This window comes from Leptosomus discolor, chromosome 26 (assembly GCF_034619465.1).
Source record: "Leptosomus discolor isolate bLepDis1 chromosome 26, bLepDis1.hap2, whole genome shotgun sequence".
Taxonomy (NCBI): domain Eukaryota; kingdom Metazoa; phylum Chordata; class Aves; order Leptosomiformes; family Leptosomidae; genus Leptosomus; species Leptosomus discolor.
In genome coordinates this window covers 706,501-724,103 of record NC_141416.1, presented here as the reverse complement: position 1 = coordinate 724,103, position 17,603 = coordinate 706,501, and the positions used below count along the sequence as shown (strand labels likewise).

General features: G+C 50.0%; 4 protein-coding genes across 4 annotated transcripts; 1 reads left to right on the top strand and 3 right to left on the bottom strand.

Moving 5' to 3' along the window:
- Positions 1-2,340: 2,340 nt before the first annotated feature.
- LOC147413535 (feather keratin 3-like) lies at positions 2,341-2,706 on the bottom strand. The gene has a single exon (XM_086478472.1). The coding sequence runs from the start codon at positions 2,704-2,706 to the stop codon at positions 2,341-2,343; it is 366 nt and encodes a 121-aa protein (XP_086334598.1).
- A 1,849-nt stretch (positions 2,707-4,555) lies between these two features.
- Positions 4,556-14,134, top strand: LOC104348303 (scale keratin). Its single transcript, XM_086478471.1, has 2 exons — positions 4,556-4,835; positions 13,827-14,134. The coding sequence occupies exons 1-2, from the start codon at positions 4,556-4,558 to the stop codon at positions 14,132-14,134; spliced, it is 588 nt and encodes a 195-aa protein (XP_086334597.1).
- On the bottom strand, positions 8,601-9,086 carry LOC104348304 (scale keratin-like). The gene has a single exon (XM_009953562.2). It carries the CDS (start codon positions 9,084-9,086, stop codon positions 8,601-8,603), a length of 486 nt encoding a protein of 161 aa, XP_009951864.2.
- A 2,089-nt stretch (positions 14,135-16,223) lies between the features above and the next one.
- Positions 16,224-16,622, bottom strand: LOC147413534 (scale keratin-like). The gene has a single exon (XM_086478222.1). The coding sequence runs from the start codon at positions 16,620-16,622 to the stop codon at positions 16,224-16,226; it is 399 nt and encodes a 132-aa protein (XP_086334348.1).
- Positions 16,623-17,603: the final 981 nt, after the last annotated feature.

Genomic DNA, 17,603 nt, shown 5'->3' with positions numbered 1-17,603 from the left:
ACCTCAGCCTCACGCCTCCTCTCCTTCCCTTCTCTCCATGACGCCCCTCCTCCTTGCTCCTGCCCATGCCCGCATGCACGGCTCCCCCATCGTCCCGCCGGGCACTGCTTGGCTCCACAACCGCCACTGCCTGCCAGAAGCCTGAAGGAACACCTCTCTCGAGGCCCGCAGGGACAGCCTGCCTGCCTCGGCCTTCGGGGTCTTTCTCCACTGGCCGCTTCCCTGCCCTTGCAATAAAACAAGCCTGCATCCAACACCTGCCTCTCCGTTTTTCCTTTCAAGGCCCAGCCTGGGCTGCAGGGCTCCCTGGCCCTGCGCGTGGCCCCTGCCAGCCGCACCAGGGCAGGCTCTCAGCCCCAGCAGAGCCAAGCTGAGCTGCCTTTGGGGAGGCCCTACAGCCCTGCCCGCTCTGGCCACACGCACTCCTACAGCTGAGCTCCAAGGGCCCTGCCAGAACGCAGGCTGCTCCCCTGCCTGCAGGACACGCGGCATGGGGGTGTTTGCTGACCTCCAGCCTCCTTGCACGTGAGTCTGGCTGCCCCAGGGCCTTGGAGCCAGCCAGGGCCAAAGGCTGCCACGGCTCCTGGCCCCTTTCTGCCTCCACGGCTCTGCTAAAGGCCCTGGGAGAGAAAGCAAAGCAGAGACATGCCCTTCCTGTTCCCTACACCTTTTCCCTTTCCTCTTCTTCTCCTCCGACCCTCCCTCACCTTCTCCTTTCCTTCCTTCCCCTTCCCCTTCCCCATTTTCTTCCCCTTCCCCATTTTCTTCTCCCCTCCAGCACAGACCAACACACCGGCTGCACCTCGCTTCTCTGACAGAAGCACAAAGTCGCAGGAAGCACAGCCCGATTCTTTTCGAGGAGCCTTTGCAGGGCATCCTGCCGTGCCGCTGCCTCAGGCAAGGTCACCCAGAGACGCCTGCCCAGCACCACATCCAGACGGCTTTGGCGTGTCTCCAAGGACGGAGACTCCACAACCTCCCGAGGTAACTTGGGCCAGTGCTCGGGCACCCTCACAGTGACAAAAGCATTTGGGGATGTTGAGGTGGAGCCTCTGCTCTTTTGGCTGGTGCCCGTGACCTCTTGTGCTGGCACTGGACACCTCTGACAAGAGCCCGCCTCCATCTTCTGGATGCCTTCCCTCCAGGCCTGTGGGCATGTTCAGGAGACTCCCTGAGGCTCCTTGGTGTCAGGAGGAACAGTCGCACCTCTCTCAGCCTCTCCCCAGAGGAGAGACGCTCCCTTGTCTCGCCGTCATCTGCGTGGCCGTTGCTGGGGCCTTTGCTCTCCGGGAGCCCCCCAGCTCTCCTCTGCTGGGGAGCCCAGGAGCAGCACCGCAGGGCTGGCCTCAGCGGTGCTGCGTGGAGGGCAAAGATCCCCTGCCTCCACCTGACGGCCACACTCCTCCGCACGCGGCCCAGGACATTGCTCACCGGCCCTGCCCAAGGCACGTTGCTGCCTCACGCTCCCCTTGGTGCCTCCCAGCATCCTCAGCGCCTTCCCTGACAAGCTGCTCGCCGACAGGCAACGCCATTTCCCAGGCGCAAGCTGTAACGCTGTCTCTCGTCCAGCCTGCGCTCTGCGGATGCCCAGAGATGCTGCCGTGCTTCTGCGGAGCAGCGGGACGTGGTGGAGCTGGAGTTGCTGCCAGGCAAAGGAGCACTGCCAGCACCTGTCCTGCTCTCTGCCTTCTGCCCGTCCCCGGCTCCTGCAAGCCCCACCAAAAGGCTCTGTCTCGCCTGCCTGCCGCCTGCACCCTCCCTCTCCAAACAGCACCCCCCTCACCTCGCCTGGGCCCCTCAGCACCAGCATTTGCCCTCCCACGGCTGCCGGGCGCCCAGCCTGGGGATCTTCCCAACTGGCCAGAAGGAGGGAGGGAGGCACGACTTGCATGCAGGAAAGCTTTATTGTGCCCAGAGGGGCAGGAGAGACTGTCAGCGAGACGGTGGGCAAGAGCCAGAGAGGCCGGTTGCCCCGTGCTGGGGGAGCCAGAGGGATCTTCTCCAGAGCATGGCTTCTTGCTCCGCCTGCCCCCTTGGTGCGTCATTGCAGACGCCGAGGACTGGGCCCATCAGCCCCGCAGGGCCTTTCGGGTCCATCTCCTGCCCCGTGCGACAGCTGGGAAGAGAGAGGAGAGCGGAGGGGAGGGCAGGAGAGGGCAGGAGAAGAGGGCAGGGAAGGGCCAAGGGTGCGCGGCACGGCCAGCTGCCCAGGCGTTGTGTGGGGCTGGGGCTGCTGAGCACTCCTGAGTGCCCCGTGCCCGCCAACTCAGCCCTGCCTGGGCGGTGGTAGCGTTGTCGGGGGCGTCTGGGCTGGGGGCAGCGCGTGGGGCTGGGCTGGGTCTAGCAGGGCCCACAGGTGTCCCACAGCTTCTTGCTGTAGCGGGGCAAGGCGCAAGGGCTGCAGGCGGGAGAAGCGTAGGGTCTGCCAAAGGTGCAGAGGCCCCCCGAGCCCAGCGTGGCCCCGGCGCCGTAGAGGCCCCCCAGCCCCAGGGAGCCCCCAAAGGCGGGGGCTCCGGAGGAGCCCACCACGGCTTGCTGGGGGAAGGAGCTGAGGATGGGTCCGGGGAAGGTGACGACGACGGGGGGCGGCTGGATGAAGGCCGTCGAGTCGGGGCACTGGCGGGCGCACAGCTCGTTGCAGCTCTCCGCGATGGGCTGGGGGACGGCCACGCCGGTTTTGGGTGGGCACAGGTCGTAGCAGGACATCTTGGCGAGGGATCGGACGGTGCTCTGCAGGAGGACAGAGATAGCAAGAGAGCAGCAGAGGGGAGTGCGTGAGGCAGAGGGGCTGGAGCAGGGGGCCAGGAGGAGAAGCGCTCGCGGACTTACCCTGTTCCCCGAGGAGAAGGTGGCCAGCAGAGCTGTGGGGAGAGCCTGGCAGAGGCAGGGCTTTTATAGCGGCCCCGCCATTGCTCAGCACCACCTGGGCCAATCTGCAGAGGCGGCGCTCCCTCCTGCCAGTGACGAGAGGGCTGTCCGGCCCCTGCCCCGCCCTGAGTCAGCAGCCCCTCGCCAGACCAGCACATGCCGCTCGCTCCTGAGCCTTTCCTCCCCTCTCTGCTTCCTGGGCTAAATGACAGCGGGCATCTCCCTGCTGGGGGCTGCGCAGGGCAGGCGAGGGCCGTGCTTCTGCAGCTCCTCGCCGCCTGCCTTCTGCTCGGCCCTCTGAAGACATGCCTGGCCCGTGCTGGCAGCCAGGCTCTGCTGGGAGGAGAGACGGCGCCAAGCACCAGCAGGGCCAGCCCACTGGGGAGCTGGGGGCTGCCGCGGCTCTGCATTCAGACGGGGCTCCCCGCTCCCCAGCACCCCGAGGGGATGCAGCCCCTGCCCAGCACCTTCCCCCAGCCATGGGGCTCGCAGGAAACTTGCGTTGGGCCGGCGGCCCTGGGGCAGTGCCGCGCGGGCCCGGGGGGGTCTGTGCTCCTTGCACCGTGCACCTCAGGGAAGAGCTCGAGGGGCCTTTCTTCCTCCAGGTTTACAGAGGTCGATGGGCAATGGCTGCCTGCCGACGGAGGCCGGCTCCGTTGGGCTGGCGAGTGATGCATCGTGCTGAGCAGGCAGTGCCCGAGAGGAGTGCCTTGGATTGCTCCTGTCGTAACCTCGCGCCTCTGTAGATAATAGCCGCACGGCGTACGTCATGCGGGCGCTGGCGCGCCGGAGCCCTTTGCAAGGCCGCCTTCCTTCCCAGCGATGGGACGCTGGTCTTCCCCGTGACCTTGCAAAAAGGCGCGAGGCTGCCCCGGGAGCAAGCCCTGGGGGAGGAGCTATGGCCCGCAGGGCGCTTGCCGTCAGCCTTTGTCACGCTGCTGCGTGCCCTCTTACACACCGAGATAATGAAAAGACGGCGGGGCTCATTTGGCCCATTAGGTGGCAGCTGGCAAGTGTCCGAGCGGGGTAATTGCAGGGGCTGATAGAGCGGGTTGGGGCTGCTGAGGAAACGGCATCAGCAAAACAGCCCCGTGCCGCGCAGGCAGGATGCAGGGGCTCGGCCGCCACGAGCCACGTGTCCCCAGCGCGGCCAGCTCCTCCCCGCTCTCGCCGGCCCGGCATAAAAGCGCTGCCCTCGGCGAGAGCTGCCATCCGCCTCTCCTGCCTCGCTCTGCTCAGGAAAAGGGTAGGTGGGTGCCTGCGGGTCTGTGCCTGCTGTGGCAGGGGCCGGCGTGGGGCCTCCCTGGCCAGGAGAGCTCTGAGAGCAGCGGGAGGGCTGGCAGCAGGCTTGGAGGGCCAGGGCGGGCTGAGCCGTGGCGGGAGGAGGAAGGAGCCCGGTGGCCGGCACACGCGAAGCTGGGCCCTTCGCAGGCTCTCCCCGAGGGCTTGCGTGGCCTCAGAGTGCGGAGGGAGGGCAAGGCGAGGGCTGGGGCAGAGCAGGGCACTCAGCGGGGCTGGCTGGGCAAAGGGCAAGCGGCAGGCAGTGCGGGCAAGGCGGTGGCTCTGGCCTCTCCAGCTCCAGGGCTGCCCTGGGAGCAGGGCACTGCTCGGCCGTGGAGTGTCCTCCTCGCTCCTGACGCCTTCTCCTCGGGGCCCTGTGTTTCAGGCTCAGCTCTCTCTCGCCAAGATGTCCTGCTACGACCTGTGCCCACCCAAAACCGGCGTGGCCGTCCCCCAGCCCATCGCGGAGAGCTGCAACGAGCTGTGCGCCCGCCAGTGCCCCGACTCGACGGCCTTCATCCAGCCGCCCCCCGTCGTCGTCACCTTCCCCGGACCCATCCTCAGCTCCTTCCCCCAGCAAGCCGTGGTGGGCTCCTCCGGAGCCCCCGCCTTTGGGGGCTCCCTGGGGCTGGGGGGCCTCTACGGCGCCGGGGCCACGCTGGGCTCGGGGGGCCTCTGCACCTTTGGCAGACCCTACGCTTCTCCCGCCTGCAGCCCTTGCGCCTTGCCCCGCTACAGCAAGAAGCTGTGGGACACCTGTGGGCCCTGCTAGACCCAGCCCAGCCCCACGCGCTGCCCCCAGCCCAGACGCCCCCGACAACGCTACCACCGCCCAGGCAGGGCTGAGTTGGCGGGCACGGGGCACTCAGGAGTGCTCAGCAGCCCCAGCCCCACACAACGCCTGGGCAGCTGGCCGTGCCGCACACCCTTGGCCCTTCCCTGCCCTCTTCTCCTGCCCTCTCCTGCCCTCCCCTCCGCTCTCCTCTCTCTTCCCAGCTGTCGCACGGGGCAGGAGATGGACCCGAAAGGCCCTGCGGGGCTGATGGGCCCAGTCCTCGGCGTCTGCAATGACGCACCAAGGGGGCAGGCGGAGCAAGAAGCCATGCTCTGGAGAAGATCCCTCTGGCTCCCCCAGCACGGGGTAACCGGCCTCTCTGGCTCTTGCCCACCGTCTCGCTGACAGTCTCTCCTGCCCCTCTGGACACAATAAAGATTTTCTGCATGCAAGTTGATTTTCTCCTCTCTTTTTGTCTTAAATACTGTTCCCAGCAGCCGTTGGAGATTTTATGCTGGTTTCTCCATCTTTCCCCAATTTATATCATGCGTATTGCCATACTTAGGAATGAAGATGTCGTTCCTGGCTTCTCCTTCTTCATCTCTTCACAAGTGGTGCTCATCCTACAGAAAATCTACTTTTCCCTAATTAGACAGAGGTATGATTCAATTACAGCAGTGTAGCAAATAATTGGGAGCAGGTGGTTATATTAAAGATGGCTCTTCAAGATATATATGCATACTTACATGTAAATATTTGTACCGATACATATTTGGGTCATAATATTAATATATTAGAGGGTAGTTCCTTACCTGCAATTCATTGTCTTCCAGAAGAAGGCGTGATGCTGTCTTTTCACTGTCCAAAACTTTGTACTTCTACAAAACAGCTACTGTATGACAGTCAGGGTGTTTTTAACTGCCTTGGGGTCAAAAGCAAAGACAGATCATCTTTTTCTTACTTTTGCTCAAGGTGACCCATCCCACAACATTATTTTCCCCACTTACTATGTTACGTGTGAGATTAATGAATTTAAGATTAGTGGCATTGAGATTTCTTTGGTTCAGCCTGTGTTTTGGAGCAGCAGCGACATGCCCACAGTAAAAGGGAAATTTGCTGTGCCATTTCCCATGTTTTTACAGGTTCTGCTTACATTATCACTGCTGTCTGATATTCTGTATTTACAATGGATTCACTTAAGAGCATGTAACATCCCTATGTTTTACCATCACCTATTTGGGGCTACCTAGAGCATTTTTCCTCTTCTGTCACTTCTTTCTGATTGTAGCCTGTGTAACGCTAGATCTTTTCTCCCTGGTCAGCAGGTGCATAGCTTTGCACTGTGTTACTGAAGATCACACCGTTACTGTTGCTCCCATCAGTTAAGCCATCTCGTTTTTCCGGTTTTAAAGTCTGATTCCCTCCTGTTTAATGCCACTCAACTTTACCTTATCAGCACATAAACCAGAGTGCTCCCAAATTATGTGCTAATGCCATTAATGCAAACAAATAATTAGAGGTTTTCTGAGACTGATCCTTGACTAACCGGTGTAGTAAACTCCTTCCATTCCTGTAACTCCCGTATAACATTAGACACTGATGGAAAGGTATCTCTGTGTACTATTCTGCAATCAGACATGAGCTCACCCTGAACAGGCATCCAGCCCAAATAGAAGCTACGTAATCATGTTAGCTGCATGCTAATACCTCTCACTAATCTTGTTATCTTGGGCTAGGCACTTGCTGTCTGACACAATACACATCTAATTGGGTGCTGGCTGGCACCTGCCTAAGAGAATCAGTGGAAAAGTTGGCAGTCAGAGCTTAAGGGTTCAGCTGTGATCATGTATGGTTTACACTGAAGTACCTCTTAGAGGCTGTGGGTGAGTGCAAGGATCCTGGTGTTGAGCAGAAGAGAAATAGAGCAGAAACCAGGCATCTGCGTTTTGTAAAGTTGTCCTGGGCTGAACTAGCTGGGAGGAGTGAGGGCTTTGCTCAGCCCAAGAGAGGTACCTGAGCCAAGGAGATGCAGGGCTGGTGCAGAACAAGCCAGGAGGCTGGTTGCTGAGCTCTTGGGAATTCATGGCAACAGTATTCTTGTCTCAAACCGTGTGAGGGTGAAGAGCAGCAGCAGGGACAGAGAGCCATTTCCTTATGCCCAAAAGTCAGGAGCCTTTCTTCTCCACCTCAGCAGCCTGGGCTTTTCACACACCCCAGGCACTCACGGAGGGGGGCAGAAACTGGGCTCTCAGCTGGGCCCTGCAAGTTCCAGTCCCTTCCCAGACCTTTCCCCAAAATCCCAGGACCATGAGGGAAGGCAGGGTTGGGACAGGGATGAAGCATGCAGAGAAAGAAGCTTTCAGTTAAGGGCTTTTCTTTGGTCAAAATGTTCTCAATAAGTATTTGTTAATCAGTAAAAATAAAATACTATTTTCTTAAAAGCGAGACTCGTGAGTACCATAGACTAATTTTCATTTCAACTTGTTACTACTTATAGCACACAGCTATCTGACCTAGCCAGTTACATTTGGGGAGGGGGAGTGAAGGGAGACAATGACAACATTGAAATTACCTGTTAAAATCAGATTTCCTGTAGGCTGTGACACTGACAGAGGGTTGAGATCAAGAAAATGTACCTTTATGCATGGAGTTTTTCTTTGAAAAAGTCTTGGTGAAGTAATAGGTAAATCCTCTCTAATACATTCATTCATGTTCTTTTTACTTCACTCAGCTGACTTATAGACTCAGCCAAAACTTCCCCGAGGCAACTGTTATCACAGCAGTGATTAAGAAAAAAGAAGAGGTAGTCCTTGATCTTTGCTCATCAGATACCTATCTTAAAAATTGTTTCCCATTGTTTACCTTCCTCCTATTGTTCATTTTCAGAATACGCTTTGATAGAACTTCGGGCCACGGTTTTTTGCTTTGTCTTTGAACACAGCTTGATGATTTCTGGTATATCATCTGGGAAGACGTAAAATTAAAAGTAATTCTATCACTAAATTAACTAGTGAAAATAAATTGGATTAACCTCTGGAATTCTGATAACTAGAATAATCAGTGTAGGGGAGATGATAATTTCAGCTCAGAAAGACTGGACAGATAGGTTTCTGAGCAACAGGACCATGTGCGGCCAGAGCTGGCAGGGCTGTAGGGCCTCCCCAAAGGCAGCTCAGCTTGGCTCTGCTGGGGCTGAGAGCCTGCCCTGGTGCGGCTGGCAGGGGCCACGCGCAGGGCCAGGGAGCCCTGCAGCCCAGGCTGGGCCTTGAAAGGAAAAGCGGAGAGGCAGGTGTTGGATGCAGGCTTGTTTTATTGCAAGGGCAGGGAAGCGGCCAGTGGAGAAAGACCCCGAAGGCCGAGGCAGGCAGGCTGTCCCTGCGGGCCTCGAGAGAGGTGTTCCTTCAGGCTTCTGGCAGGCAGTGGCGGTTGTGGAGCCAAGCAGTGCCCGGCGGGACGATGGGGGAGCCGTGCATGCGGGCACGGGCAGGAGCAAGGAAGAGGAGATGAAACAAATGAAGAAGGAAATCAGAAGTGTAAATTATGGAGCTATTCTGACTCCACGGTCTTAAGTGGAAATCTTTGATGCTCTGCCCCTTACTCAGAAGCTCTTTTGAGGATGAAGATTGTATCGTGCATTTTCTAATCATTCTTTAGCCAAGGGATATTTCTGTAGGATTTAGCAGGGTCCACAGATGCCACGGCTGTACCTGTTGTACCGATACGAGTAAGGGCTGCAAGAGCCAGAACCATAGGATCTACCATAGCCATATAGGCCCCTGTAACCCAGGGAGCTCCCGTAGCCGTACAGACCCCCACAACCCAGGGAGGAACCCCCATAGCCGTACAGACCCCCATAGCCCAGGGAGCCATAGCCATACAGACCCCCGTAGCCCAGGGAGGAGCCCCCGTAGCCATACAGACCCCCATAGCCAAGGGAGCCCCCATAGCCCCCAAGGACAGGTGCTCCAGAGGATCCCACAACTGAATCCTGGGGGAAGGAGCTGAGGATGGGGCCAGGGAAGGTGACGATGACCGGGGGCGGCTGGATCACAGCTGTGGAGTCAGGGCACTGACGGACACACGGTTCATTCCCACTGTCAGCAAGGGGCTGAGGGCGGTTGATGCCACCAAGAGCAGAGGAGCACAGGTCATAGTAAGACATCTCGCAGGGATGGAGGTCAACCTACAAAAGTTGAATTTACCAAGTACAGAATATGATTTACATACGTAAAAGTGCTATAGAGTTTGCTGCCTTTCCTCAGAGTGTTTTGTACTTTGAAGTATATCAGTTTACCCATGTCTATTGGAAATTAGAATTGAAGCAGAACAGCAAAATTATTTGCTCAGATGTTTTGGTGAGTCAGTGAATCAGGAAGGGACTGGGACTCCAAGAATGGAGTGTGTTGTTATGCATGATTTTATGACTCTAGCTCTTCATTCTCACTGATCTCCTTTGTGCTGAGCCTTGTGAGAACAGGGATTATAAGCCATTGTCTATTCAGATTCGCTCAGTAACTTGTTTGAGGAGACCAGTACAAGGGAATTGCTTGTCCCCAATTTTCAAACATTAAATCAAGACACTGAAATATTTACAACTAGCTTAACAGTGTTTTGATTCTAGGCTCCAAACTCTTGGAAAAAAATCTCACCTCAAGCAACTCATCCCCACTAACGTGAAAAATCCAGCACTTCACCTGTCAGCTCCTTAAATTCCCTCCATCGCCCCTCTTCCTCTTAATTAAATAATTTTCTTATAGAGCATTTTCAACAGCTCTCAGTTCCTCTCTGTGTCCTACTCTATCTAAGCCAGTGCCTGATCTCTAGTAGTATTCATGCCCATTTATCTTGAATTAATATAAAACCACTTTGAGTGATCTGTAATAGAATAAACTGCAGATAATGGAATGTCTGCTTCTAAGCTCAGCAGTTCCCTGTGAACCAGGAATATTTAAAATTTTTCAAACAATTTCCAGTTACCCGTATAAATTGAACTAGTCACATCTTCAGCTTTTGCAGGTGACCTAATAACAAACTTAATTTTATGCCATATCAAGAAACTTTCAGTTTGCTTTGAAATTAAATGCCAAACCTGAATGCAGAGAACAGCTGCCCATAACACTTTTAATCAATTTTGTAAGCTTTATCTTTTCACCTAAATTTTTACCCGCTAGTTCTTAATGGAAGACACCATCCTAGATTAAACTGTATAGCAAAGAGCTATTCCAATAGTTGTAAGAGCAGATGCAGACTTACCCAGTTCGCTGAGAAGAACAAGTGAAGAGAAGAGGTTGGAAGAACCCTGAGTGGAGAGAGCTTTTATACAGTTCAGACTGCCTGAGGGATGAGAGGCTGGTTTCACGAAAGTGGATTTAATTAGTTGACACGGCACATTTTTTCTTGTATTGATAGCTCTGCAAAGTGATGAAATTGTTTCGCTTTCTGTTTTTGTTTATTACTTGATTTCAATTATCATGTAACATAACACATGCATTACATCACACAAGGTTCTTTCATCTAAAAGAATGATGGGTGAAATTAATGCATCTTTCATCCTAAAACATGATTCATGAAATTAATATCAGTTTTCTATTCTCTTTGGAGTTGCACCATGTAGTAAGCTACTTATACACAAATATTCTTCTTTTGCTGTCTTATATGACAATGATGCTCAGACGTTTATCAGAAATGACCTGCTGTGAGGTGTTTCTTTTAAAGTCCCTTAAGTAAGTTTTCTCTCTTCTTGAAGGTAAAATACAGTCTATCCTTAAATCCTCAGGAAGGTAGGCAGTATCTTTTGTGTGCTTAGGTTTATTTCTGAGATGTGATATAATCCATATTGGAACCTATAGAGGGTTCTCAATACTCTCTGAATGAAATTATGTTGTGAGCATTCCCAAACACACTGTGGCAGAAGGCAAAAACACCCTTACGTTTCATCTGACCCTCAAACTACAGCTTAAAGTTGAATTTAGTTCTGAAAGGAGAGATATTTATATTTTTAATGCCTAGGACGAAAAGCTCAAAATAAAGTGTAGATTAAATTAATATCTACATTTGTGATTTACTGAGATAGCTGTGTGTTTTTGTAGAAGGTATATAGAAGAACCCCCAAATTTAACTGTATTAGAAAAAAAGCCTTCCTTTTTTGAAAGGAAGAAGAGAGCTGTGAAGTGAGATTTCAGAGTAATAGACTAAGCCACAGTCTAATAGGATTATCAACTCAGTGGATTCATCCCAGAACATGTGATTCTTACTGGTGTCTCATTTGCTCATCTATTTTTTATCTCTGCCCTTCTTCTGGCATGCCTGCAGGTACATTGAACAGGCTCCTTTTGGCTGTTCGAAAGCGCCGAGACCTCCTGCTTAAATCAAAGACCCTTCACAACTGTTAAAGGATTTCTGCAGCTCTAATTTCACTTGCATACCCAATAGATAATAGCAACCATTTAGGCATCAAAGTGTCTAAAGTGTCACCGAAGTGACATCAAAAAGTGGACAGATTCCCAGTGAATATCTGAAATCGCAGGCAGTCAGGGATACTCAAAACTTTCAGTTCAGTTTGATCCACAAGTTTGAGAGGGTACATGCTCCTGAAGTTTCCTTTAATTTCTAGCTTGCTCTTCAGGAGTCCTTGACCTTGGTCTACAGCTGATCTTGCAGCTAACCCCATCATTGATGACATCTTTCAGTTGAGAGCAATTATGAAGTGGGAATCCACTGGGAAAGGCAATTGCTGGCTTTTGCTGACGTTTCTTTCTTTGTTTATGCCATTATTGTAATACTATATCATTATCATGGTTATCATAATCATCAACATGATTATCTTCAGACAATGTATTGTTTCTAAGTTATGAGCTTTTCCAAATCTGGATATACACATGGAGATTTCCTGAGCTGTAATACTGGAAAAAAAGCATCTCAAAGTTTTACAAGAACATTCCAAGGGATTTTCAAATATTTCATGAACACCCACTACTAGCTTATACATAGTGTGTCATAATTGTATAAAAAGTATACCTGGATGCATACACCCCTCTATTATGAGAGATTATCATATTAAAAAGTCACTTAGTTCTTTCCCATAACCAGTTCATGGTTTGTAACACTTTTCGGACGTTCCTTTCTTTGACTTGAAAAATAGAAACTACCTTCTTTTTTATTGAAGTACACATTGGTCCAGAAGCAGAAATTTGCTTGTTAACTGAACTATCAGCCAAAAAAACCCCGAAACCAACCAAACCAGAAAAAAACCCAAACCCAGGGGACAATGGATGGGGTCTGTATTCATTGTGTCAAGGCTAGAATCCCTTTCAGAAGTCATGTCTTACAGCCCGATTTACCTACTTTCCTTAGCCCTGTGTTCCTAGGTGCATCTCTCTAAGGCATGATAATAAGAGGAAAAAGCATGATAAAATGTAAAGGAAAGAAAAACCCAATGAAGCAACTCAGAATAATCCATTTCAATAGACTTGTGACTACCAGCTGAAATATTTCTCTGATCCCAGGACTGAAAACAACTAGTAGAGAACTGTCCAAAAGCCATTAAAAGATGTTCCTGATTTTTGTCTTTGCCTTGTGTTGAGTAGCTGGAGATAGAAGAGCTAAGCCTGCAGAAATAATGTTTTTACCCTTGTTATGTGTCTCCAGCTTTCATTTGATATCCTAAAAGAGATTTCATTTTGTCTTCAGGTATACTGTTGGCTACACTAGAAAACCTGTAGCTAGACAAAAAAATTTCTGTCCTCCTGCCATCCTAATTATGCAGGACTCAAATAAATCAAGCCAGCTTACTTCCTAATACTAAAGAAAACAAAAAATGATTCCACACATAAAGCCTGGAGATAATGGAGAGGGCTGTGGTGGAGCATGCATGTCATGCTGTGTGGGGGTTTGAAGCGCCTGCAACGCATAAGCCACGAGCAAAAACACTTTCAGCACTTTGAGGAACAACGTGTCCTACAATTTGGGGTTGGTGCCTAATTATGAACTCACACGTAGGATGCCTAATGTCCTCCAGGCAATTGATGGAACTATATAAAAGCTCCCTGCATTAAGTCTTTCTATCCACTTCTCTCACCCACTTGCCTTTGTGAACCAGGTAAGTCAGATTTCTTTCAAACTTCACTAAACTTTCTGTCAAGAATTCCTCATATTTTAAGTTAGGACCAAGTCCTCTTCAGTTACTGCTAGGCTGCCAGTGATCTGTGGATTATTTGCTGCTGGAAAAAACGTTTAGTTTCTCATTCCTTACCAGGCCCTGTAAAGACAGGCTCCAGAAGAGGAGTATATCAAGCAGTTCTGAGTCCCAAACTTGTACTATTTTAGCGCTTCAAATAATTCCTTTACTGTTTTAGGAGATAAAGAATAGTTGATATACATGGCTGTATATGGCTGCATTTAATAGAGTTCTGCTGAGTTTATAACAAGAAAGATCAAACTTATTAAGTAGAAACCATCAACTGATAGTAATTTAATACTATCAAAATTAGTTCATCTGGAAATACCAAAGATACAATTGAAAAGTACATTACTTTGTCATATTAAAGGCAAAACGAGCCTCCAGTTTACAGTGCTAGGAAGAATAGTAATAGAAAATATGTTTACTTCCCTAATTTATTACTGATACCTTGTTGGACTGCTTCATCATAACCTAATGTTTGATATTTCTTTAATGTTAACATAAATGACCATGTTTTACAGACTGACTTCCATCCCTGCGAGATGTCTTGCTACGACCTGTGCTCCACTGCTCTTGGTGGCATCAACCGCCCTCAGCCCCTTGCTGACAGTGGGAATGAACCGTGTGTCCGTCAGTGCCCTGACTCCACAGCTGTGATCCAGCCGCCCCCGGTCATCGTCACCTTCCCTGGCCCCATCCTCAGCTCCTTCCCCCAGGATTCAGTTGTGGGATCCTCTGGAGCACCTGTCCTTGGGGGCTATGGGGGCTCCCTTGGCTATGGGGGTCTGTATGGCTATGGGGGCTCCTCCCTGGGCTACGGGGGTCTGTATGGCTATGGCTCCCTGGGCTATGGGGGTCTGTACGGCTATGGGGGTTCCTCCCTGGGCTATGGGGGTCTGTATGGCCATGGGGGTTCCTCCCTGGGCTACGGGGGTCTGTATGGCTATGGTAGATCTTACGGTTCTGGCTCTTGCAGCCCTTACTCGTACCGGTACAACAGGTACAGCCGTGGCAGCTGTGGGCCCTGCTAAATGCTACAGAAATATCCCAAGTGAGGTATAACCAACAAATGAGATGCAATGGTTTCACAGCTGAAGACCTCTGAACCTCCACTGCTCTGTTCCAAGACTACAGAGCTGTACCCCTTCAGGCCTTCTTGGATTTGTCCTCTTAACTGCAGCTTCCAGTTTCTATCTTGATGCTTCTTCCATCACATTTCTATTTTGCCTGGGGTAAACATGTAAAAAAGTTGCTCAAAATGGTTCCTCTCTGTTCAAATCAGCAGCTAAGACTCATGAAGAAAAAAAAAAGAAAAATCGTATCTGAATGTATCTCTGACTGGAGAATAGTTTGGCACTTCTTTGAGACTGAAGATGTATTCCTTTTCTTGCTCTCATTAAAAGCTTATTGCATCAAAGTTGTCATGTTCTGGTGGTTTTTTCTCATGTTTTTACCCTTGTTATTTCTCTTAGGAGAAGTCTAACTTGTGCAGCTGTCAGTAACAGTCTAAACTATGTAGATGCCTCCCAAAACCCCCAGGGATTTCAAATGTACAAAAGTGTAGAAGACCTCAGCACAGAAGGAACTACTATCCTGCCCTCCCCATTTTTCAGATAATGATTCTTGACATTTTTTAAGAATTTGGCTTCTTAGTTGTACATCCACTGGTTACAGATTAGTAGTGGCAGAGAAATGAAGCAGTAGACTATGAATTTTAAGCTCTTTATTAAAAACATTAGACTTCAGTAAGATTTTCTTCCAGGTAGGTCTCTGATTCATCTATTTGAACTTCAGGTTTTCATGTAAATACTTAAACTCTGTTCTTAGTCTCTACAGAAAATTGAATTAAATTTTCTGTCAAATCCTTAAATAAAGTTTTCTGGGTCATATAACGGAACTTTTAAATCTGAAGTGTGGGTGATGATCTTTCTGTATAATCATGAAACCTAAGGTGTTGGGTATTTTTTTAGCAGAAAAAGAGCTACTCCATACAAATACCCCAAGGGGTAATTCATCCACACCAGCAAGAACAGCTGAAACAGAACCAAGTTATTGCACCTGGAAAGCTTAAAAGGTTGAAAAAGTCATAACCTTGTATACATATCCTCAAAACTGCTGTTGCACTTCCCAGTTCCTCCTACATGGGAAGTCTTCACAATGGAAACCCCCATTTTCAGCAGTTCTAACTTTCAGCCTCTCCTGTGATATTCCTCATCTACAAGGTCCACTAGATAGTCTACCCACCTCTGAAGAGCTCTTTTCCTTGTTGCAGCTCCTTCAATCCTTTCCCTCTCAGCAGCTCTGTGCTAATATCCTTCACCACTCTCTCCATCTCCCTAAATCCTTTCTGGACTCAGGAGCATCCCTCCCACCTGAGGGCCTCATCTGCCACCCTTTTCCTCATAATCTGCTTTGAATCCAGCCTCAGCTGAGCTGCCAGCTCTGCTCCTGCTACGATCAGCGAAGACATTAAAGTGGCTCATTATGGAATGGAGGTTTAGTGTCTTTCTTTCTAAACATGGTGTTGTTATTGTAACCCAGGCCAGCTGGTGAGGGAGGATTTCTGCTCCCAAACGTGTGCACTGAGGGCAATGAAGTGTGACTGCCTTCATTGATACCTGGGCCATTTCAGCTGCGTTTTTGAGGTCTGAGCCTCATCCTGTGTAAGGATGTGTTTTCCCCATTTACAGAGAGGAGAGTTGTACATCCATAGCAGAAGAAACTACAACTAAAAGTTGATTTGTTTGATGCAGTGTAGAATCACTTTAATGAGAAAAATCCTTCACAGAAAAGCAGTGTAGAATATCAAGAATATGCATCAGAGTACAGGCAATTCCTTCCACAATTGTTCTTCTTTCGTTGGACCGTGAAGTGCCATTTTATAAGAATATAAATTACTTGTTTTATCCCTCCCATTATACACATAGATGGAAAAAAAGCTCAAAAGATAATGAGTAGACAGTGAAGAAATTAAGGACGTGCTGTGTGCTCCCAGCTCCACTGCAGTGGGGTGGCAGTGACCAGGACTTCACAACATCTCCTTTGGGATCGCTGCTGTGGATCAAGATTGTATCTCTCAGTTGCCGGTTATTCCTTACTCAGGGGAAATTTCTATAGGATTTACCAGGGCCCGCAGCTGCCACGGCTGTACCTGTTGTACCAGTAGGAGTAAGGGCTGCAATAACCAAACCCATAAGGTCTACCATAGCCATACAGGCCCCTGTAACCCAGGGAGCCCCCATAGCCATACAGACCCCCATAGCCATACAGACCCCCATAGCCCAGGGAGCCGTAGCCCCCATAGCCCCCAAGGACGGGGGCTCCAGAGGATCCCACCACCGAATCCTGGGGGAAGGAGCTGAGGATGGGGCCAGGGAAGGTGACGACAACGGGGGGTGGCTGGATCACAGTCGTGGAGTCAGGGCACTGCCGGACGCACGGCTCGTTGCAGCTGTCAGCGAGGGGCTGGGGGCGGTAGACGCCGCAGGCAGAGGTGGAGCACAGGTCGTAGCAAGACATCTCACAAGGATGGAGGTAAGCTGCAACACACAGACTAAGTAGAAGGTAAAGACTTCAAAATTCAACAGTTTACGTTAAGATATGAGTCATGTACAGGATTTTGAGTAAATAAAGTTATTTCCTGCTTTACAATCATAATCCTCCCTTTTCAAAAAGTAGATTTTTGAAAATTCCCTAGAAATGACTACATGTACAAAAGCATATAGGAAATGTTATGCCTAGCTCTGAAAGTCACTCACAAATATCCTGTAAAGAACTTTAGATGTATTTCTACACATTAAACTGAAAACTGAGAAGCAAAGGCACGGACAGAGAAGTGACTTTGTCCAAGGTCATTTGATGAGTCAGTAGGAAAACTTGGATTTGGGTTCAGCAGGTTTACATGAGATGTAGTTTATATATAACTTAATTACAGTAGCTTCTTCTTCCCACTCATTCCAATTTTGCTGAGAGTTGTAGGAACAACAGATTATAGGATTGTGACTGCCCAGATTGCTCAGAAAGCCATTTGACAAGACAATAAAAGGACAGATGGCAGATTTATTACCCCAGTTCCCACCTATGCAGCCACTGTATGGATACAGACTGGACAATTTCAATATAAATAGTGGTTTAATCCCTAATGTCTTTCAAAAAACTTATTTCAAATTCTTATTCCCAGGAAAAACCATGAACCTTTGGTAAACTCAAGCATTCAGCCTATATTGTCCCCTCTAAACTTAGTTATTTTCTCCAAGAGTGAGTTTACTCTTCTCCATTCACCAAGTCCTGCAAGTCCTTAGCAGGGTTCTGAGAAAGAATATGAAAGCAAGGAAGTAAAGGACAGCCAGAAGATTTGCTGTAGCAGGACAACACACACAACTTTCTCATATGCATCACTCATTCATCTCAGGTTGCATGAATGGCTGCAGTGATGACGCCCTTGTTAAACATTGAAACTCATATGCAAACTTTAAATTGAAGTAAGAATCAGAATCATAG